Source organism: Cynara cardunculus, assembly GCF_001531365.2.
Source record: "Cynara cardunculus var. scolymus isolate 2C chromosome LG 12, CcrdV1, whole genome shotgun sequence".
Classification (NCBI taxonomy): Eukaryota; Viridiplantae; Streptophyta; class Magnoliopsida; order Asterales; family Asteraceae; genus Cynara; species Cynara cardunculus.
In genome coordinates, this window is record NC_037539.1 from 5,849,930 (window position 1) to 5,872,961 (window position 23,032).

Consider the following 23,032-nt stretch of genomic DNA (forward strand, 5'->3'; position numbering starts at 1 on the left):
TGAAAACGGAAGGAAAGAAATTATAAAGGACGTTTGGTTCGTCGGATTTCGACGAAATCTGATGAAATTAGAATGATCAATTTCGTTGACCATATTTCGTTCATGTGTTTGTGTAACATCCAATTTTTTTTTATATGCCCAATTATTTGCTAAGTATATTTAATTATTAGGTTAAAGAGAACTTATGATTTAGTAGGATTTTAGGTTTGAAATTTTAGAATTATATTTTTTTTTTTAATATATTAGAGGATTTGGAAAATTTTACGTCGAAAAGATACGTAAAACGGATTTTTTTGGGAGATCTTTTTTGGAATATTTTGTTGGATGTTATAGATTATCTCTTTAGGAACGTGTAGACGAAAACCTCATAGAAAACAGAGGTCCGAGCGAAAAGTTATGAATAATTTAAGTGTTGATGGTCAAAATGGGTACCTAGCCGGACCAACCCGGCCCAACTCGAGTTTTAGCATTATAAATTGGAGTTTTGGCCCATTTTTCTTGTCATATAAGTCCAGAACTCACACACACACACTAGAGGTACGATTTTCACACACATAGCCTTGATTCAACTCAAATCAAAGAGGAACTACAAGATCTTGGAAGGATTTGATCATCAAGTAAGGTATAATCTATTTTTACACTTGTTCTTGGTTGACATTCTTGTTTTATGGATTGCATGTTGAGATAGAGTTAKGGTTTCATATGGGTTTGATCTTAAGTGTATAAAATGAGTGCTTTTTAGTGTTTATGGCTTGAAATGATCATTAGATTCAAGAGATTATCAAGATTTATGCAAGTTCAKCATATGAACTTTGACTTGATTAAGTCAAAGATTTGGGAGATAATATAAATGATAAAATAAAGGTTGGATTTTGGTTGTTTATGTCAACTATGTTATATTAAGTTGAGATTCAGAAGTTGGAATAATTTGGAATCGAAATGGTTTGAGAAAAATGTTTAAAAATGAGAATGTTGACTTAAGAATGCATTGAAAATGTGCAGACTTTGAAATTCTGTATAAAATCGTAGAAAAATCCAAATGAGATGAGACCAATTTCCTTAGTTAGATATTTGAGTCTAGTTTATTTCTTATTTTATGATCAAGGCATGAATTCGAGCTTAAAATGGGAAAAACAGTTCTACATGCAGCAACTGTACATAGAAATTTAGGTAAAATGTTCAAATAGGATATGTGTATATCATGAGTTTCTTATATTGGTTGCTTATGAGATTTTGTACATTTACTTCAAGGGATAATTAGGACATGATTTGATACTTTGGAAGCAATCTAATTGTGGTAGATTGGACTTGCTTTGTGAGCTCAATTCAGAGCTTTTCGGTATTATACGGTTGTCCGGTGAGTTATATAGTTAATTGTTACATATTGATTTGAACATATATATTTTCATATGAATGTTTTTGGTCTTGAATGGAGTCACACGATCTTGATTTGTCTTTGATTTCGTCTCTTGAGTCGATTCCTTATTACTATCTCGGTACATCGGTTTGCTTTCTGAATCCGGATTCGTTGTTTTGTTCCTTGAATTTGTACGCCATAGTACGGGTACTACTTCGTGTGGTACACCGGAAGTTTATGGTGAAGTCAAGATCCCGGGTTGGACGGGTGAGACTTTATGCGATTGTGAATAGTCATTGCTCGAAGAGGGAGCAATGAGTAGGGAACCTTGGCACATACCCGGTAGAGGAAGGCRGGCAGTGCGAGGKTTCCCGTAATGTATGATTCTGACTCGGACTTTGGCAAGAGCCCGGGAGGTGAAGGATGATGCACTGTCCTCGTTATGTTTACCGATTCGATCTCTTGGTTCTTGATATTTATTGGTATTCTAACGTTGTTGAATATATTTGGTCGTTGAGCCTGTCTCCTTGTTGTATCGAGCATCAATGGTATGGTGTATTATGGTGATTTGAATATGGAATCCTATAATCTTAGCATCCGGTACGTAATTGTTCACTCGGTTTCTTGTAAGTCTCGGTTTCTTGTAAGTCTCGGTTTGCATCAGGACGATGTCTTGAACTCTTTTATTGATAAGAGTTTATTATGTATGTTTATAAACATGTGCGATATTGATATGTAATACTTAACTATTTAACTTACTAAACGTTGGCTTACCATTTAAGTGGCAACCTCTCTCAGGAAAAAAGACGGATAAAAAGAAAGAACCCGTCGTTTGACTTGAAGATTTATCGGGGATCTTGAAGATATCGATCTTGCTTTTGGGTAAATAGTAGCTTGTATATAGTCTTGTCCCGTATTCTTTTGCTACTTAATTCGGGTTGTAATTAAAAATCCGTTATATCCGGTTTGAAATTGTGTTTTGGGTGGTTTTATCACTAAAATAGAACGGATATTTCGATGTTTTTCTAGAAATTAATATCTCATATTTTGAGGTTAATTAATGTTATGCCCAGATTTGTGTGTTTCAAAGTGTTGGCCTCTGGTTCTTCATAGCCTCTGGACCGATGCATCGCCTCTGGTCTTCTTCCAAACTTAGTCGTTTTATCAACATTTTTTTAGATTTTCCATCCTTGGCCCCGATTGCTTTGACAAAACTTTTAGAATAATTAGGATTAATTTTGGTCCCAATAATCAATAAATTATATTTTATTGGAGATTTTATAAAAATTGGTAATTTGGGGTTTGCTCAAGCGAGATGTTACAGTTTGTTTCTTCCTCTGGACAATAAGTTTGTTTCTTTCTCTATCAATCAAACGTGGGTCTCAATTTGGTTTTCTATCCATTTTGGGTTCTTGTTTCTCAATCGATTCAGGTGGCGTATGGCAGCCAGAAGAATGGTGCTGAGTTCGCGTTTCTCTTTCTCGATATGGGTCTCGATTCGATTTTCTATTTATTCTCGTTTCTCACTCGGTTTTCAATTTTCCAGGGAGGAAGAAAGGTGTTGGGATGGTGTATAAGAGGGACGGTGGTTGTTAGATAAAAAAAAATGAAAGAGGATTAAAAAATGGAGACAATGGTAATTCTACATATATATTATTTTACATTAAATGCTAAGTTTATTATTATTTATAGTTAAATTTACAAAAATACATCAAAAAATGGTTTTTTTTTTTTTTGTCAATTTTCATTAATCCATTCTAATTCCTTTGTAAACCAAACAGACAAATTCCAATTCATTTGACATATTTCATTCTATTTTCTATCAACAAAACACTTGGTCAAACCGGATAACATTTTTAATTCTTTTGACATATTACATTCCTTCCAAAAACATTCTACGAACCAAACACCTTAAGTTTCCTCCCAAAACTTTCCTTCCAAACGTGGAAGGAAAGGAAAAGAAAAGAAAGAAACTAAAACTTCTTTAAAAAATATTAAAATTACAAAACTATCCAACATTTTATAATAAAGAATACACATTTCCTTTCCTTTCTCTCCTGTTTGTTTACGAACATAAATCATTATTTTCTTGATTTTCCTTTACTTCCTTTTTTTTTCCTTCCCTTTCTGTTCTTTTCTCCCCAAGTTCAAAAACACAGTGTAAAAAGAACATTCAGCGGAAAACCACAAAAAATCTAAATATTGTAAACACCCTAACAACCATTCACTTGTCAAGTATCTACATGTGCGTAAAAGTAATTGAAAATGTTTCATGTTTTCCATGCACATATGCAAAACAGACAAATTACCTTTATGCACATTTGTATATCTAAAAAATAAATGGTTTTCTCAATTTTTTATTTAGATGTACGTATGCTTACCAGACAAATTACCTTCATGCATATATACATATAGGACAAATGAATGATTATTTGGGTATTACTGTCTTTTTATTTTTTATGGTTTTTCCCAAACTCCCTTTGTTAATACATCATAGGCATGCATAAGAAGTCTAATGGGATAAACCATTGTCTTACATAATATGATTTTGATATCTTGTGCATTACAGCATCATCTAGTGTCATGAGAGTCTCTTGAACATATACACAACTGTGAAGATATGTTTATACTGTGTGAAGGTTACAACATTTATAGAATATAATTTAACCTTCCAATACACAGTGAATGGAAGTTACAATCTTAACATAATATAACGTAACATTCACTCAATATAAGAGTATCTTCACTGTACTCAGCCTATTTCTCACGTGATCCCAACTCTTGGGTAGACACATAAGAAAGTAACAGAAAAGAACACGAATGTGTTTTACCCGTGTTGCTTTTGGCACTTGGATAAACGCTCAACGACTTCATTCCATGCTGCAGACACAACGAAACTAGTTGAGCGAAAAAGTGTAAAAATGTTTAGCATCATAAAGATCCATGAAGATACCTACCGGGAAACTTTTTATAATCAGGATCTATTCCGTTCCCATTTATGTCCAAATGATTTGGCGTGACATATTTGCCGACAGTGACCACGACGCCAGATCCATCATGAAGTTCAAATACAGACTGAATCAGACCCTGATAATGGTCAAGAACGTTAGAATTTACCATAACTAATCAGGAATCGGTTAAATACTTATATTCAGTTAGCAGAGAGGCAGACCTTTCCATATGTCCTTTCACCAACAAGAATGGCTCTACAGTTGTCATGAAGTGCAGTTGCAACCTATAAGAAGTATCAAAATCACTGGTTAGACTTGTGTATTAATATATATATATATATATATATATATAGAGAGAGAGAGAGAGAGAGAGAGGGGTTCAGGGGAAAACCCCCAAAAAGCTAAAAACACCTTAATAACCGTTCATCTGTATGGTATGCACATGTGCATACAAGTAATTGAAGAGGTTTCATGGTTTCTATGCACATGTGCATAATAGAAAAATTACTTACAAATTACTTGGATGCAGATGTGTATACCGTACAGATGAATGGTTACTAGGGGGTTCCTCAGTTTTTCATTTTTTTGAAGTTTCCCCTAAACTTGACCTTATATATATATATATATATATATACACACACACACTACTGACGAACAAGGTCGAAGAAGATGTAAAATGGTAACGAGAGTGCTTACTATTTCACTTGCGCTAGCGGTATTTTTGTTCACTAAAACCTGGATTAGAAATAATTAAACACATTGTCAAGCTTTTGATTTATTGGAGTCCCACGTTGGCGACCATTTCTACTTCCCTTCTTTCCTCAAGGGCTCGTTTGGAGGGTAATGGAATGGGGTTTCCAAATATTCACGAAATGCTCTCAAACCCACCACGAGTTTTATAATAACTATCAAGTTTTCACATAACTCTAATAAGTAGGAGTTGCCAAGATAGATATCGTACAATGACAGGAGCTGTAACAAGAGGCACCGTTTCTGCTACTATACTTCTTACGCTCTGAGGTTCCCTTCCAGCAGTATATATTACCTGTTAATAGCCAACCAAACCGTTAGATGGTAGATCATACTTCACCTTATAGTGAAAATAGATGCAAGATAGGAATGGAAACAATGGCAGAAGGGCAAAAGGGGAACTAAAAGAAATGCATGTATTATACAATTATAGATGTAAAAGGGGTGTTAGATCACTTAGGGGCTGTTTGGTTGGTTTTCTGTTAAGTCCTATACAGATAAAGTGGCTTGTATGGATTAATCAGTCTTTATAGATAGGGAGGGTTTTTTCATAGATGGAAGGAGCGTGTTTTTTAATTGGGAGGGACATGTTTGGAAAAAACTTGGCTTTCTACATAAAGTTTCCCCCTAAAAACTTACTGGTCAAGCTACTTTCTATATCATTAAGCCACTACCAAATAGTCATGTATAGCGAACCGAATAAGTTGAGAGTTGCATTGAGCTCGTTAAGCTGCTAACAAACAGGCCCTTACCGTCTCCCCTTCATTTAGAAATAGTTTGGCAATTTCAATACCCTCCTGTACCAATCCACCAAGATTATCTCTAAGATCAAGAACGAAGAATGAAGCTCCCATGCCTTGAAGTCTCCTCATTGCTATCAAAACAAAATCATAAGAAAATTTTAGTTTCAAAAAGGGAAAGAATGAGTTTAGCATTTTATGATATGATCCCACAATATGATCTCTATTACTAAAATTGAAATGTACCCGTAACCAAATCCTTTCTAGCGAGTGCATTGAACTCTTTCAAACGCACGTATCCAACTGAAGTCTTGCCATTATCCATTTGTTCCAAGCGATAGAAAACCGGGGTTTTGGCAACAAGTTGCCTTTGGACCTCAATAGACTGTATAGGACCACAATTACCATGCTTGACCTGAAAATCATAAATTTTTATCACAAAGTTAGATGAGGATAATTCATATCAAGCTGTAAATGCAAAGTGTTTATTTAGGATTACAACCATGATGTTTACGGATGTGTCATTGGGGCCTTGTAATATTGATAAAGCTTCAAATGTTGATTTCCCCTTCACATTTACTCCATTGACAGATAATAGTTCATCTCCCTGTAGGAAGATAGATTGCACGTAAAGTCAACCAAATCAAAAAGAGTCTATATATACTTGTGTGTGTGTGTCTATACATGTACACATATATGTATGGATGAGGTTTCAAATACAAACCATGTAATTCTTAACAAACCATAACCAACGTTTATATTAGGAAACAATTGAGATATTAATGGATAATAATCATGATTCATTCATAATGACCAAGATATTTATGGAAGATGATAAGGTTCATTGATAATGATCATGGTTTTAGATTAGGAAACTATGGTGATATTTATGGAACTAGATATTAATTAGACTAGATGGAGGTTAATATTGGTTTGTATGGTTTGTATTTGAAACATATTCTATTTGTATACGTTCATAAATATACATACATACACACACATACATACACATCGAATGTTCAATGGTACACATGTTGATGCTTTGGACCTTTGGCTTAGTACATTCAGAAAAGGTAGATACTACACAACATATTATGTGTGCATGTGATTTTAACGTGTTTCACATATGTTATGCCTCATTAGCAACGAATACAAAGTGATTCTACAATCATTTGGAGATTGCTACAAATAGAAAACAACGGAATTTTTAACTTTTTTTTATCAGAACACGTAACATTGATATATGTAGGATTACAATAACACAGATATGAGGTTTCAACATGATATTTCTGAAAAATGCCAATTAGCATAATATAAGTCGATGCCAAGTTCTTCTGGCAACACTAGGGACAACAAAACACGTTTCCCAGCAGAAACAAGAAAACATAATGGTTACCAAAAGGACCGTAAGGATGTAGCAGAGCATATATATATGTGTGTGTGTGTGTGTGTGTGTGTATAGATTAGGAATTATAAGTACCTGTCTTACACCGGCTGTATGGGCAGGGCCATCCAAAATGAGCCCCAAAACCATTAATTTTACTTCGCCATTTTCATCAGGAATTTCCCTGAGGTTAACTCCAATTCCAGACATATCATACCTCGCCATCTTTGAGAACTTCAAATATCGACGAAAGGAACAAATGCCATGGAATAAGACACTGGAAAGTTTGTAAGTGAAAACAACAATTATATAACATCAAATTCAAATGATGAAATGGTTAAAGAAAATTTTTATATTAGTATTAGACTATTACATAAAACATATGAAAATATCACTTGATGCATCCCAAAGAATACTACAACTGGATTTTGAGATGTCTCAAGTAATTGTTGCAAATACCAATTATTTCCGGTCCAAAATGACCACAAGATCCAATGCCACAACCCCAACAACATACGGATGCAGATTGAAATGTGCTTAACAACTCCAAACAACAACAATGATCATCGATATGCAACTAAGTACATCAAAAGCAAGTAAAATGACATGTGGTTCATGAGAACCAATTACCTCCGCAGGAGAAAGAAAACGTGTATAAGGGTCGCCTAAGCTAGATAACATCCTCCGGATTACATCATGAGCTTTTGATCTTGTTGGGAGTGATGTACCCATAATATCTTCCTTCTTTTGCTACAAGATAAACATTACATATTTTATTAACAAACCTTTGCATAGAAACCAATTATGAGCAAAAGAATAATTCAAGCAACAGGATTATGTATGATAACACAAAACGTAGTGGATATAAAATCTTTTCAATAAGAATGCATATTAAACTAACAACATTAACAATGAAATACTGAAGTTGAAGGATTTCAACTATTTTTTCAGGCTAAAACCAACCCTAAGTTTCGAAATTCATTAATGATAAGTGATGCATTTTGTTTCAAACTCTAAAATTGAGACAAGATTCAACAGATAGTGAGTAAATTAACAAAGAAAAAGAAACCCTATAACTAAACACAAAGACACATAACGGTTTTGTGAAAGAAAGAGATACACACAAGCCAAGATTGAGGAGACCATCGATTTCGATCACCACCAAGAAAACTATCATTAACAATCTCCCATGCTTCCTTCACAATTTCTTCATTTGTCACCAATTCAGGAGCCCTTTCAAACCTCCTCTCCTCTTCTCTCCGTTGATCTTCTTCCCGACACTCCGATTGAAAGACTGAAGGGGTAAAATCCGATGCGATTGAAGGCGGAGGAAGGGGAGATAGCGGTGAGAAGAAGAGGAGATTGAAAGAGAGTGCAGCCCCAGTTAGCGAACCGATTAAAGAGGGTTTTTGAGGAGGGATAAGCAGAGGTTTTTGAGGGCGGTGATGAGCGATTGGTGGCGGGGAGAAGGAAAGGGAAGAAGACGATGAATTACAGAGGAGGAAGACCCTCATCTTCTTCACTGTTTTCCCCTGTGTGTGAGGATACTGCTCCTGATTCCGTTCGTTAGTCGTTGGTTGGTACACGTGATAATCTGGGTCGGGTCGGGTAAAAACATTAGGCCATCCTAAATGGTTGGGTCGGATTGTACCACTAAAATAGTTTTAAGGGGCCATTTACCATAAATGTTTACCGCCGTCATTTACCGAACATGATAAGAATCGAGAATTTACTCTGTAAAAGACATAACAAAAATCAATAATCTTACTTGATAAAAAAAAAACTTACCATAATCCATTTTGGTAGAATGTTAACCGTTGAAATAACTAAGGTGGCGTCTGGTTTGCATAATGTTTTTGGATAGAATGAAATTTGTTATTTGACTTTGAAATAATTGGAAATAGAATATTGTCAGGTTTGACCACCTCTTTGGTTGACAGACATTAGAATAAAATATGTTAAGAAATTGGAATATGTTTATTTAGTTCCTAGAATGTAGCTTTGGAATTTGAATGAGATATTGATAAATGACCAAAATGTCCTTTTTGAAAATTTTAATTTTTGTAAAACTAAAAATACTTTGATAAAATAATTATTTAATATGTAAAACAATATAAAATACACAATGCAAATATAACCATAAGTCAAACGACATTATTAAATCAATGCTGGTAGGCAGTGGTTCAAATCGATGGTGATCCACGGTGGTTCAGGTCGGTGGTGGTCGGCAGTGGTTCATATGGCAATAGTCAGCGGTGGTCGGCAGTGGTTCATATGGTCAGTGGTGATTCAGATCGACGGTAGTCGAATGTGGTCGACGATTGACATATTGAGTTTTATGAGATTGGGATATATTGGGTTAAGAACATATTTGGTATTATAAAAATAGAGAATTTCATTTCATCAAAATATCATACAATTGCTAAAGAATATTAAATTCATTTATTCATGGAATTTGTAGGATTTTGAAGATTCCTTCCGTAAAAAAAAAAAAGAACCAAACAAAAGAATAAAATTTAATCAATAAAATTCAACATCAGATTTTTCTAAAATCTACAATATGTATGGCTCTTCATTCCTGACATTTATTTTATTTAATAACAAACAAATATATATAAAGTTATGAGGTCATAATCAATATAAAAAAGCACAAATGCTTTTATCAAGGGTAATAATGTACATGCCAATAGCCAAAATATGTTCCATCCTTCAAAACAAAACAAACCAAGCCAACACACCCAACGCTCATGTAGCTGAAAACAAACCCCTACTACACACACAAAGCAAGTTTGTACCAAATTTGATTCCACCCATACCTCATCAACAAAATAACATGATACAATAATTGTACTCCAACCCGACAATAATCACATCTTCACTTCTATCACCTACACATAACTAAACTACACTAACCGTTAATACTCGCTGTAGACGAAATAGCAACATCTTACCGATTCATGGCTTCTCGAGGATACATCGTTCATAAAGCGCCACGAGCTCTTTCTTGTTCGGGTTCTTCAGTTGAAGCAGCTCAGCACCAAAGTTGTGTTTCGTGAGCTCTTGTTTCAGTTTCAAAATGGTGAATTTCGTATGATCTTCGCTACTGGTTTGTTGACTCTGGTTATCTTCATCGCCTTTAAACAAGGAGCCACCATCTTGAGGGCTAGTCGTGCTCCTAGACCTCTTGCTTGCTCTTCTTCTATTTTCAACATCCATTTCTTGAACCGAATCCGTGCCCATTGTGTCTTCGACTCTAACACGTTTTCCATGGGAAGCGGTTTTAAGCTTACCATCGAGTGCAGATTCGTTTAGGCGGACGGTAGTCATTTGTTGCTGGAGCAAGTCGAGCTTCCCCTGAGTGGCTTGTAGCTGAACAGAGAGTGCTTCGGCCCGGTTATTAGCTTCAGCCCGAGCTATCCGCTCGGTCTCGAGAAGGCCTTCGAGGACGTGTACGGTACTAGCCCTTTGTTCGTTGTTTGATTTTAGTAGCGTTTCAATCTCTTTCTCCCTTTCTCCGACCCGTGCCTCTAGCATCGTGACTTTAGATACAGCATCCATCTCAGCAGCTCGGAATCTATCCAACTCGTTAGCTAGGTCCTTTGTTTGCCTTTCAAGGTTCTCTATACGTCTTTCGGACCTCGCGATTTCGGTTAATCTTTCGCCTGCTAACCGTTGGATCTCGCTTTTTTCTTTCTGAGCAGTGACTGCTTCGGCGCGTGCAGTATCGGCCAACTCAGTTGCTCGTTTAGTTTCCTTTTCGGCATTTCTACATCTTTCCTGGACTTCCTCAAACCTGTCAAACTCCGATCGATATTTCTGCTCCAAATGAACTTTTTCTTGCTCCAGAATCTTTGCTTCTCTTTCGTAAGATTGAGCAGTGGCATTTGCACTTTCCAACCTTTCTCCCAACTCCTTGATCTGACTTTTCAAATAAGATACTTCTGAATCGTAATTTGTTATCTTTGACTCGGCAGTCTGGGAAACAATCATTGTACATGTCATCAATTCCATGTGCACATAAAACATTTGAAGGAAATTAAAACCAATCCGTCCTGTGGTTTTGTTCACATGCATAGTCCCTCCCCCTAACGTCCGTTAAATGTTAAGTTGAGAGGAATTTCGGTCATTTTGCCTTTTTTTAGTTAAAGTGAAGTACTTTCCAATGGTGGTTTATTAAAGCAATTTCAAATATTGATAAAATAAGTCAAAATAACCAAAATGCACCTCAACTTGACCGATGCTCTTATCTGACGTTAAACTGAGGGACAATCCATGCAAACAAATTCAAATGACGGGGGTCTGGTCCAATTTCTAAACTGGGGTGACGATTGGTTGTAATTTACCCTAAATTAAACTTTGATGTAGGTGACGAAGGGCAAAGGGTCGCTCACCTTTAGTTGCAAACTCAAAGTCGTCACACACTGCTCCGCGTATTCAAGCTTTGATGCCCTATCTTTTAGTTCAGCTTCCTATAATTTCAGTTGTGGAGAAATCAAATCAAGCTTCAATGTTACATAAAAATAAGACAAACATAAGAGATTAAGCAAGAGATATCACCTTCTCAGCCAATGTACCAGCGAATTCAGCTCTAAGAGTATCTTCTCGATGTTGTGTTTGTTTACTTGAACGGTCTTGCACAGCAGCAGCTTTCTCGAGTGCACTCTTTGCTTCTCTAACAGCAATGTCGTATTTACGTTTCCACTCCTGTGCCTCCTCTTGAGCAGACATGGTTTGTTCTTGTGCAGCAGCTAATCTCGCCTCAGCAGCACTGTTTCTCGCCTTGAGATTTGCTACTTCTGAGCCAGCCTGATCTTCTAAAGCTTTTTGCTTAGATAATGAAAGTTCGTATTTTCTTTTCCATTCCGTGGATTCCTGTTTAGCGGCTTCCAGAGTTCTTGATAAACCGGAGCATCTTTCATCCAATGAGCTCGAGTTTTTCTGAAGATTTGTTATACGACTCATATAATCCTGTGAAAGCTTATTTTTGTCATTGATGGCATCCTCATAGCGCTTTAAGTAATCGGATTTGTACTTCTCACTAGCTTCTAATTGCTTGCTAAGCAATTCCATTTTATCTTCAATTGAGCGGCATTTCAGCTGGAGGGAACTCTTCTCTGAAACAATATGGTCTATTTGCTTCTTGACAAGATCAAGAATTGGACCTTCCAAACTTGAAGGTTCAAAAGAAAAATAAAATGTTAAAATCTGGAGAAAAGCTAGCAAAGTGGATTCAATCGGTATAAATGTCAAACCTTTGTCGTAAGAATGAAGTTAGTTTCTGCCATTTTTCAGGACCATGCGTAGTTGCTTCATACTTTGATAAAAGCCGATCAAGAACCTACATGACGACAGCAACCATTTTAAGCCCCTTAATCGTGCGAATCCCACAATCAATAAATTACTTGTTATCTCAGCCTACCCTTAACAACTGAAATAAGTAAATTACTTTTTCATAAGTAATCAATTGGCATGAAATTTAGACCAAATGCCGGTTTCCATGTAACAAATTACTACATTTACCTGACAGAGTAAGCTAAAGGGAAAAAATTACCTATATGCAAACTGTAAAGGTTGGTCATAATATTTTACTGTAGTGCTTCGAAGTCTTACCATGTCCAAGTATTTTCTTGAAAAATGTACCATCTCCACCAGGAAAAAAAAATCCAAATTTGGCTTCTACACATTAAAGTGGATACCTTTTAAATAATAAGGTAATACTCCCTCCGTCCCAAAATTAAATGTCCATATTTATATTTTAGTTTGTCCCAAAATAGATGTCCACTTTTGAAAAATAAGTGATTACTTTCCATTCTACCCTTAATTAGGAGATGGAAAATTTAATTACTCCCTCTATTGTTAGGGGTAGAAATATCATTTAGTTCATTAAAAGTGTAATAATTACACTTTTCTAAAACTGTGGACACTTATTTTAGTAGAGAGGGAGTAGAAAATAAAAATTTGGAGCTAAAAAACTTTATACATCCATGTGGTCTTCCATCAGAAAAGTGCTAAGTTTGAATTTTCAAAATAAAAATCAGATTCCAAGTATTTGAGCATGACATTGATGGATGCATCATGTTAACTTCACCACCAGAGAGCATACTTCATTCTGACATAATGTATAAAGGGTTACATGTATTTTAAGAGAGGTAAGCAAATGATAAAACAGTCACGAACTTTGCATATAGCTGTCACACAATCCCAACATATATGCTGAGGAATTGCTTAAAAGCAGGTGCAGCACTTGATCAGTTTTATAAAAGCACGAATTTCTGTTCTTTCAATGTGTAGATGGACACTTGATATTTGAAATAGTAACTTGCAACGAAGTAATGTGCAGCATAAACGCATAATCACATCTCTACTTTTCATTTATTAAATTCCTCATATAAATATAATGTATCCCTACATATTATCATTACCCTTTCCTGAAATTGGTCACGTCAACCATTCTGTTGTATAGTATCTGTTTTATGTGACATGATTATAATCATCATGGAATGCTAAATGCCTGCTAGGGCTACCACAAATGACTACTGAATGCTCCAATATTTTACTTTGAGAAGCTAAAGAAATACATTTACACAGACAAAAGAAACAGAAACAAGATATAAGAACGTTTAACAGATGAAAGTACACAAACTCCTTAGAGCATGCACAACTTCCACTCATGCATTTGACTCAAAAAAAAATGACAACCGCTGTTCATTTATTCTTTAAGCTCACAATCAATACTGTGCGAGCTGATTTTCAACACTCAATACAAACTTTCTTGAACATTAACAGTCAGCATTGAGCAAAGGCCATAACAATTCCATACATAGAAAATAAGTATAATAATACCTTTAGAACATCATCTAATTTTGTGGAAGGGGCCTGACAAGTTTTTCTTAATTCCTTTTCCATGTTCTGTATGGCATTCGAACATTGCAAGTAAGCCTCCCTGAAGGCATTCCTCTTATAATCCTGCAATAGTTTAACAGCCAGTAAAAACAAGAATAAATGGCTAAACAAAAGGCCACAAACTTCAAATATTTTAGGATGAACTCTTTATCCATAACGAACAAGCTATGAATAACATAAAGAATAGAAGTCTAGTTTGTGATTCTGACATATAACAATGCTTTTCCCTTTTGTACTTTTGTAAAAGCGAACCACTCCTGAACAGAATACATGATAAAAATCTGAAATTCAAGTGCATTGAAAGTTTGAAACAACATCATCACTCTAGACCTCAGAAAAAATAGCAGTTGCACTCAAATGTACTCTCCTAATTCTTGGTTTAGTAAAACAAATGCATTCAAAAGACTGAACTCCCACAAATCCTATGCTGAATATATTACAGGCAATGAACTCTAAAGACTAGCATATTTATGCCGGCAAACTGTAAGTTGGTAGCTTGGTGGTGTATAATCATCAAGGTATTTTGGAATTTCTAGCTTGTTAGAAAACCCAATTTTGTTGGTAAACCCGATATTCCACATACTATCAACTTCAGAGATCAAGAATTAAATAAATATATTTCAAAAACTTGTGGCTTTAGAAAAATGATGCTGAACAAAACTAGCATGTAAAAATAACCGTCACAGCTTTTATACTGGTGTTACAGTCTATTAATATACAGTAAATAAATTATGATGAACATCCCTAGGATCTGTAGTGCTAACTTTCTCTTTTCATTTTAGCTGGGAAATAACTAAAGCAAATGATGATGTTCCTCTGAAAGATTTGCAATTGTGAAAAACCGGTGCATATTTCAGTAGGTAAACATGAGTAATGTTTGGTAAAAGATCACAAGGAGGGATGTGTGTTTATAAGAAACAGTTCTGAATATTTTAATTGTTGATCGCAGGCAGACCATTAACAATCTAACGGAGGCAGCACAGAAAATTACCTCAAAAGCCTTCCTCAAAAATGTATGAAACCGTTTTTCATATTTTTGCCTTGCAGAACCAGTTCCCACAGCAATGGCATTAAAAGTGGCCACCGCCTTTTGAACAGCCTCTTCATGTGCTTCTCGCATTGCAGCCTACAATGATTTGGAGAGGTAGATTATCTAAACACTCATCCTTTGGGTTAAATAAAAAAAATGAAGATAATGAATCATACCTCCTCAGGCGGCTTTGTACGATCGAAGATGGACACATAGAGTTCAGTAGCCGAATCATATGCCCTTTCACACTCTGCTTCTTCAACACTCTGTAAATGAAAAATAGATGAGACCGACACCTCATTTACAAAGTGCCAACGCAGCACCTCAACATAGTTTACCATAAATATATACACCTCCAGAAACCACGTTCTCTATGGGATGATTAAATGTAAGTGAAAAATAAGACTATCAAGTTCATCAGTTTCCTTGTGTCACTAGCCTCAGACTTCAAGATACATGTCCTGCAACATTATGCAGGCAAAGAGTGGTCGGAACACTAACTTATCATCTCGGTCTGCAGTATTATTTATGGTCATATGTTGTATGAGAATTTTCCTCTAAAGATGGATTAACAATAAAACATCAGCATTATTCAAGCATGTACTTCTACAATTATTAGTATGAAGCCTATCAACTAATTATGTGACAAAAGAAAATTTTAAGTTACAGTTACTAAATTACAGGGTAGGTTGTGAGACGTATATAAAACTTAAGAAATTTAAGGAGCCTCATTCATAAAAGAGTCCTCCCAACTACCATTCTTCCAAACTGTGACTGTGAAACAAGATGAACTGCCAAAAAAGACAGAAAAATTCAAACCAATAATCATAGAACATCATAACAAACAAATTACTTAAAAACTAACCTGCCACGAGGAGGTTATTGTAGGCACTGCACCGTTATTAAGAGCATCTAAGAAGGATTGAGTGATACGAGCAAAAATGGGTCCAGTCATAACTGTGGCCCCAACTTGCTTGGGCCTGGTCCTCTCAAATACAAACCTTGTCAAAGCATCTAGTCCTGATTTGAACTCTGGCCTCATTTTCTCCAACTACGTATCACAAACAAAAAGAAGATATGAAGGTGTTGATAAAGCAAAAGACTAATTAATGCAGATGGTTATGATATTATCATTAATGCATCACTTGTATTGTAAATTGTACTAATGGTACTTGTATTGTACTAATAATAGTCATGTTCATGAAAGATATCACTGACCGGAATCTGGTCAAGTCGCTGAAGCTCATTCTCATTGTTCAAAGGCCTAACAAGAGTAAAGCAGTCTCTATCCGGAAAAAGAGCGCGGATGGATTCTCGAATCTAGCAATTATCACATGTTAAGAAATCTAATAAAACATGTGCAAAAAAAACAGCAGAAACGACATTGTATATTCTAAGACCAGCATCGCATCAACTCAACAGTGAAAAAACACCATATAAAATCATGTGTATATTCGTCTAGATAATATATACTAGTAGATAGCATGACGTCAAGTCAAATTGACAAACAACAGAGAAAACAAAGAGCACATGTTGCTCTCCGAAATAAAACATTAACAAACAAGAAGCCTCCCAACTGGAAAAAGATCTCACACAGATTCTGGAATACAGCGATTATAGATGAGCAATTGTTAAGGGATCTGATAACAACATGTACACCAAAGAGAAACGTTTATATGTTACCACCAACAAATGAACCTCTCCACAGGTATACATATACACACACGTACTTGCAATGATACAAAGTGCATGTCTATCAGCAACATATTATAATACCAAGGCAGTCCAGGCCCGTTCATGGGCGAGATGAAAAAGGGTCCCTCATTAAATCTTCAACATATTGTTTTTATCATCAGAATTAACGTTGTATTCAATAATTACTAATAATTCATATAAAATTGCTTTTCCCGAGTATTCCTACACGCAAAATCAATCAATAATTATTTCCAAACTAACATTATCTATCATACCATTTTTACGTAACATCATCAATCTGTTCCACCGTCAAAAACATCCTATGATATACCTTTAATATATAATTGACATCACTTGGGGTCACCATGTTGATTATTCAAAGTAACATTGTATGTAGATCAATATAAATAGTTGGGTTTCCATCTCACCTCATGTGAATGTTTTTCATCACCGTTTTAAACTATTATGGTTAAAACAAACTTTTTCAGAACGATCAATCTTAGAATCAAAAACCCATGTTCGTTATTGATTTGAGATCTTATTCTTGTTTTAGACATAGGAGAGTACTTAAGATTCATGCACTCAAGATAATGTAATAAGGAGTCAATGATGTATGAAAAACAAGGGTAGTTATGGAATCCTAAATATAGATACGAGCTGGATCCTCTCATATGGTTAATAATTTTTTTTCAAAAGTTAGGAGTTTCCTTAGTTAATGATAAGAAATCTATAATATTCTAATACAAAAATAGAATTCATGAAGATGGAATAATCATAAGAGTTATGAGATACGAATGATGGAGAATATATCAAGGTTTCCTAGGCAAGTAGTTTTAGACTTTGGTACTAGATCAAAAACCTAGAGAAACAATAAGCAATACTATAAAATAAACGACCAATTAACTTTTTAAATGTTTCTTCTCAAATGTGATTTTATAATACATGTTTGAGCCCGTAATGTAATACTAAATTATTTTTGGTTTCCTAATTGATACTAAATAAAGTTCTCTTTTTTTATCAAGAAAAAAAAGTTCTCTTTTTTTACCAAGAAAAAAAAGTTCTCTCTTTTACTTACTAATTTGTTGAACTACTACTATATATTAAGAAAATTGGGCCCCTATTTCTTGTGGGACTTGGAAGTGCATGCGGCCCACCCTCTCTCAGACGGCCCTGAGGCAGTCAGCACCAACTCCCTTCTTAAGAAAAAATGTTACCAAGAAAAAGAATGGAGTTGTTTGTCTGGAAAAAAGACTCAGATGCATCAAGAAATCTAATCACCATGTATATCAAGGAACAAAGAATCACGTTTACTTTGCAAGTCGAGCAACGACATGAACTCAATACCTATGTTGTTGATTGTGGCGCAATAGCGGCGAAATCTAGGATATCGGCCCTAAGCAAATTATTGGTGGTCAAATTGCGGTGAAAATAGCGGTAAGCAATTATCAGCGCAATTTACCACAATTTTGACCTATATTTAGGGTCAAATTGCATTCTACAATAGCTTTTTTTTTTTGGTTCTTTGGGCTTTATTTTGAGTCTTTGTTTTGGGCAGTTGGGCTTTTTAGATCTGGGATGTGTTTTAACTTTAATCCATTAACATGACAATTACTTTCTTTCTAATATCAACCCAAGTTGGGCTTTTAAGATCTGAACCTATTGCTTGCTATTAGCTCATTTATGAATGTTTTCCCTATTTTGTTTTGTGAAACTTGTTTAAGTTGATGGTTTGACGTTGAAACTATATTCTTAATTAATGCAAATGATATATTTATGTATGCATACATATATATATATATATATATAATTCTAAGAAATATTATATGAACCGCTACTTTTGGACCATTATACCACCGCTATAACCGCTATTTTAAATATTGATCCTGACCACAATTTTGTATTTTCACTGCTATAACAGCATAGCTCGATACTGATCATATATGCATTAGCAGTGTGGTCCGAAAGATCCATAAAGAACAAAAAGGTTGCAGTCTTATTTGCAGTCATTCACTTTCTTACATACTAAAATATTACCCACAAAAACGTTATAGTGAGATTGAGTTTAATGGGTAACCTCATTCTTGGCAGCAACATCTCTTACACCACCATTAACCGGCCTCAAAGCAAGCTCTAGGTAGTCACGAGGTGTTATTTTCCTATTGTCCTCAGCTAAATCCAAGTAAAAGTCCTGCAAATTGGAATGTTGTAATAATAAAATAACCACAAGAGCAGTTGCTGATTGTAAACAAACATGTGTAATATCAGCAACTCCTTAAGGTAAATAACATGAATATGTTTGTGACTCAACAGTCAAAAATGGTGCCACATGGATTTACCCTTAAAAGCCAGACAAAGATCGGGGAGAACTGTCCAAGCTCAGAAGCTGTAGTCTTGCCCCCAGAGGCTCTTACACGTATATGCTTAGTCATTTCAGTTACAAGAGAGAGGCGATCAAGTGCAGCCTCATCAATACCTCCCATCTGAAAAGAGAAGGAAAAACATTGACAACTAGATACCGAGGTAGCAACAGAAAGAATCAAAATAAAAATTAAGCATCAAGCATTAACCTGATTGTATATAAACATGCTCGATAAGAGGACAGCTAGGGAGAAAATTTGTGTGCTGTATGTCCCCTGTAGAATAACCCACAAAGAATAGGAATTTAACAAACATATTGCAAGAAAAATAAGCCAAAGAAACTAGATTTGTTATATTTGAACTGAAAAGGACGAACTAAATCTTTCAAAAGAAGTCAAGCCAACCGTTTGATCGTAAGCATCAATTCCTTCGCTATCTAATAGTAAAAGGTTGTATTCAGTTCCATCAAGAGCTGTTTTCTTTATAGGTGTACTCCACAACCAAAGTCCTTTTGTACATGGACGATGAGTTGATGCTACCTGAAATCCGTTACTCCTTCCAAGAAGCTACAACAAATAATAAACAAACTATTAGAAAAAAGACAATCAATAACCTATTCCACTTATCAAGAAGATGAAATACTAACAAAACATATGGTAATAGTATTAGAAAGAATATGTTTGCAGCCTTCACTTCACTCATGAATGGCGAGAATTACCTCAATAAAGTGTTACTTCTTAATCAATATATAAGAGGTTCTTGCCCTATTCCATAACTTTACCTCTACAACAAAAAACAATATTTCACAACACTCGGATTATGCATTTGGCCAAGGCATACACTGTGACACAGCAAGAGAGAAAAAAAAAGTCGCTTTTCACCTAGTCATGGAGAATGGTGCAACGAGGTAAACGTGTATGGGCATATGTGCCATTTTGCATTATTGGGCATTGTGGGTCAGGGTATGGCAATGCCATAGTGGCCCTCTTAAACCATTTGAGCTATTCCAATCATAGAGGTGTTGGCTTTTCAATTGGTCGTCTAGGAATTCACAGTAACCAAATAAACAGTTAAGAAAACAGAAAAGTTCAAGCTTTAGAACTTTGGATTCATCCACAAAATGCTCCAAAGAGATACGGGCCCCTCTTCTTTTCCTTGTTCCTACATCTTTTTTTCTCCTTCCTCAAACAAAATATCTTTAAGAAGTATGCAAAGTTTCATTATTCGTTTAAAAATCTCTTCAATAATATCCGAGATTCTATTTTTTCTTTCTTTACTCTGTCTGCTTCTCTTCCAGTTTGCAGCTTCCTGTTTTAGCCATGTTTCAGTCTCTGACGTCTTTGTTTTAGCTATGTTTCAGCTCAATGCTTCAGCCTTTGACATTGTTTCTTATGTACAGTTTTAACCTTTTAAGGTTGGAAAGATGATTCTTCTAGTAACTTAATCAATCTAAAGTGCATTACTATGGTTAAATGTCAATTAATTAAAATATTGGTTATGTGTGTATACTGTTTTTTTTTCTTATTAATTTATCAAATTAAATACGCCATGTCACTCTTTCCGTTTGAACCATGCTTGCCACCATGGCAGTTATGAGATTTTCTGCTTGTTACAGTCCAAATCCAATTAAAGACATTTAAGAACAGCACCTAACAGGAACCCATCTTCTGAACACACAGCCATATTTCTAAATAACAGGACCAACTTAAGTGACATTTGAGAAGTTGAAAATCTTTGTGGCTAACAATGCGTGATTGAGTGATTGTTACACAAAATGACGTTGTATCTAGACTGGGAATGTTTGAATTTAAAGCAACTATAGCAGTCTTATCTACTTCAAATAGTTTTAAATGTTTTATGGATTCTCTCTCCCCCACTTATGTAGCCTAGCTGGATACCCTTTTCATGCAACTAATGTCAATAGAAAAACTTTTTTGTTATATATCACAGGCATGCTTCAAAAGTCTAATCAGATACACCACTCTCTTGCTTATGATGATAAAATTATTAAGCATTTTCATCTCTTTTGCATTTATCTTCTACATCATCATGTAGTGTCGGAAGTTATACCTTTATACTTGTTCTTTGGCAATAATGAACTAAAACAAGTACATATAATTTAAGGGTTCATAATCTAATATTTTAAAGACAATCCTCTACCAGCATAATAATTGGGTATTTCTCATTAACCAGTTCCTTTCAAATGATATTTGATATGGTTTCCAAATGTTCTGCAATTACAAGATTGAAAATCGCCACAGCCACAGATTATTGCAATTCTTGTGAAATAAATATAATACGATAAATGTACCATCCTAGAATGGAAGCAGCCAAACTAGACCACCGGTAGTTGTTCCACGGTACAGATTCTACCTAAAACCCTAGCTTCAGAATGACTACTTATCGTGTCTACAAGGCCACGATAAATAATTCAGAAAATTTCCCTGACATTCTAAATTGGAGCAATCTATCGCATTGAACTTACATTAACCAATTTCATAAGCAACGTTTCCACCTAAAACCCTGGCTTCGAAGTTAATGACTAATCATATACTCGCAAGCAGTAAATTTACTAACCCTAAGTCTTTCCTGCAAAAAGAAAAGGTACCTGATTCAAGATGAAACTCTTGCCCTGGCGAGCGCGGCCGCAGACTGAGACCACGCCTACGGGTTCTTTAACTAGCTGAAGAACAGAGACGGCTTCCGGATCCATCTGGAATTTCCCTTTCTCGTCACAGTAAACAAGGCGGATAGGTCTGGCTGGGCCGGATGCTACGGCGGTGGATGAAGAAAAATTAGGGGCTGAAGAAGATGCTGTCGCCGTCGACTGCGGAGACGCGTCATCGGAAGAGCCTATGCCTAAAAATCTCATCGCCGTCGGTGGATCGTAGCAACGCCGATGAGTTGTGAGAGTGGGTTTTTTAGGACATTAAAGCATTCGAGGTTTTGAAACGGAAGGCGGTCGGAGGGAAAAGAGAATATAAAGGGTTTGTGGCCCGCACGCTTAATTACATCTTTATAACTTTATTTTTATTTTATTTTTTATTTTATTTTTTTATCAAGGGTCCCCTCCGATATAGCGGTTGTTTGGTAGCCGCTAATGGTTTAGTTATCAGAATCATTAAGTGGCTCTCATAATACAGTGTAAAATGAAATATAATTGTTTACAATGAAATTAGGGCGTTGGATAGTTAAGGAAGGCCATGATGCAAAATCATTCAGATAATTTTATAACCATTAAGAGACATTTTTTTACCAAACAAGATTCACATATTAACCATTTAGATGTTGCATCTTGATGGAACTATTAAGAGGTAAACAAACAACCACTTACTTAAAAGGTTCTTATCATGTTAACAAGTTAATTGTTTACCAAAAAAATCATCTTACCAAAAACTAGTGTTGACCGCCATTCATCATCTACTCCGCTTATCTCCCCTTTTATACCCTCAACCATTATCTCCCATATAATACCTCCATTGGGAAGCTATTTGTGTTTCTTGTTTTCAAGGGGGTGTTTGGTCCGCATAATGATTTATGAATGAATGGAATCTATCAAATGAATTAGAAACTGGAAGAAATGTTATCATGTTTGACCAGGAGGTGTCTGGTTGGTAAGAATGGAATGTAATATGTCTATTGGGTTGGAATCTGTCTGTTTGGTTTACAACGTAATTGGAATGAAATGATGAGAAATGACAAAAAATGCCCTTTTTTGAAGTAGAAATCGGAACATCACAACACCCCTTTTCCATCATCGCATCATCTTTTCCTTCTTCTTCCCTTTTATAACACAGTTTAGATCGTAACCCACATCTACATCACAGCATCCCCTTTTTCCATCATCGCATCATCTTTTCCGAC

The 23,032-nt window shown here is 35.5% G+C and overlaps 2 protein-coding genes across 4 annotated transcripts; both read right to left on the reverse strand.

Annotated features, from left to right (window-relative positions):
• Positions 1 to 3,933: 3,933 nt before the first annotated feature.
• LOC112523152 (carboxyl-terminal-processing peptidase 1, chloroplastic) lies at positions 3,934 to 8,734 on the reverse strand. Of its 3 annotated transcripts, none has more exons than XM_025132630.1 (11): positions 8,307 to 8,734; positions 7,813 to 7,932; positions 7,279 to 7,416; positions 6,301 to 6,405; positions 6,045 to 6,213; positions 5,811 to 5,932; positions 5,270 to 5,353; positions 5,005 to 5,043; positions 4,530 to 4,592; positions 4,315 to 4,444; positions 3,934 to 4,237 (listed from the first exon to the last, which is right to left on the reverse strand). In XM_025132630.1, the coding sequence occupies exons 1-11, from the start codon at positions 8,694 to 8,696 to the stop codon at positions 4,185 to 4,187; spliced, it is 1,413 nt and encodes a 470-aa protein (XP_024988398.1). In that variant the 5' UTR covers positions 8,697 to 8,734; the 3' UTR covers positions 3,934 to 4,184. The 3 variants fall into 3 exon arrangements, with proteins under 3 accessions (XP_024988398.1, XP_024988400.1, XP_024988399.1); XM_025132632.1 differs by having other exon boundaries at positions 7,279 to 7,459; positions 8,307 to 8,515; XM_025132631.1 differs by lacking the exon at positions 5,005 to 5,043.
• A 1,088-nt stretch (positions 8,735 to 9,822) lies between these two features.
• Positions 9,823 to 22,107, reverse strand: LOC112522618 (guanylate-binding protein 3-like). Its single transcript, XM_025131859.1, has 14 exons — positions 21,777 to 22,107; positions 19,573 to 19,734; positions 19,378 to 19,443; positions 19,147 to 19,290; positions 18,885 to 18,998; positions 16,334 to 16,435; positions 15,981 to 16,166; positions 15,292 to 15,381; positions 15,077 to 15,211; positions 14,026 to 14,148; positions 12,435 to 12,520; positions 11,740 to 12,352; positions 11,574 to 11,651; positions 9,823 to 11,157 (listed from the first exon to the last, which is right to left on the reverse strand). Exons 1-14 carry the CDS (start codon positions 22,038 to 22,040, stop codon positions 10,138 to 10,140), a joined length of 3,183 nt encoding a protein of 1,060 aa, XP_024987627.1. The 5' UTR covers positions 22,041 to 22,107; the 3' UTR covers positions 9,823 to 10,137.
• Positions 22,108 to 23,032: the final 925 nt, after the last annotated feature.

Bases quoted from the DNA above. Each gene is read 5' to 3' on its own strand.
- LOC112522618 (XM_025131859.1), bottom strand. From the start codon at position 22,040: ATGAGATTTTTAGGCATAGGCTCTTCCGATGACGCGTCTCCGCAGTCG. The intron at 19,444-19,572 runs GTTGGCTTGACT...GTTATTCTACAG, and splicing joins TTGATGCTTACGATCAAACG to GGGACATACAGCACACAAAT. The intron at 11,652-11,739 runs GTGATATCTCTT...CTGAAATTATAG, and splicing joins CTGGTACATTGGCTGAGAAG to GAAGCTGAACTAAAAGATAG.
- LOC112523152 (XM_025132630.1), bottom strand. From the start codon at position 8,696: ATGAGGGTCTTCCTCCTCTGTAATTCATCGTCTTCTTCCCTTTCCTTC. The intron at 5,354-5,810 runs GTAAGGGCCTGT...GGCTATTAACAG, and splicing joins TTCTAAATGAAGGGGAGACG to GTAATATATACTGCTGGAAG. The intron at 4,593-5,004 runs GTAAGCACTCTC...TACTTCTTATAG, and splicing joins CCGCTAGCGCAAGTGAAATA to GTTGCAACTGCACTTCATGA.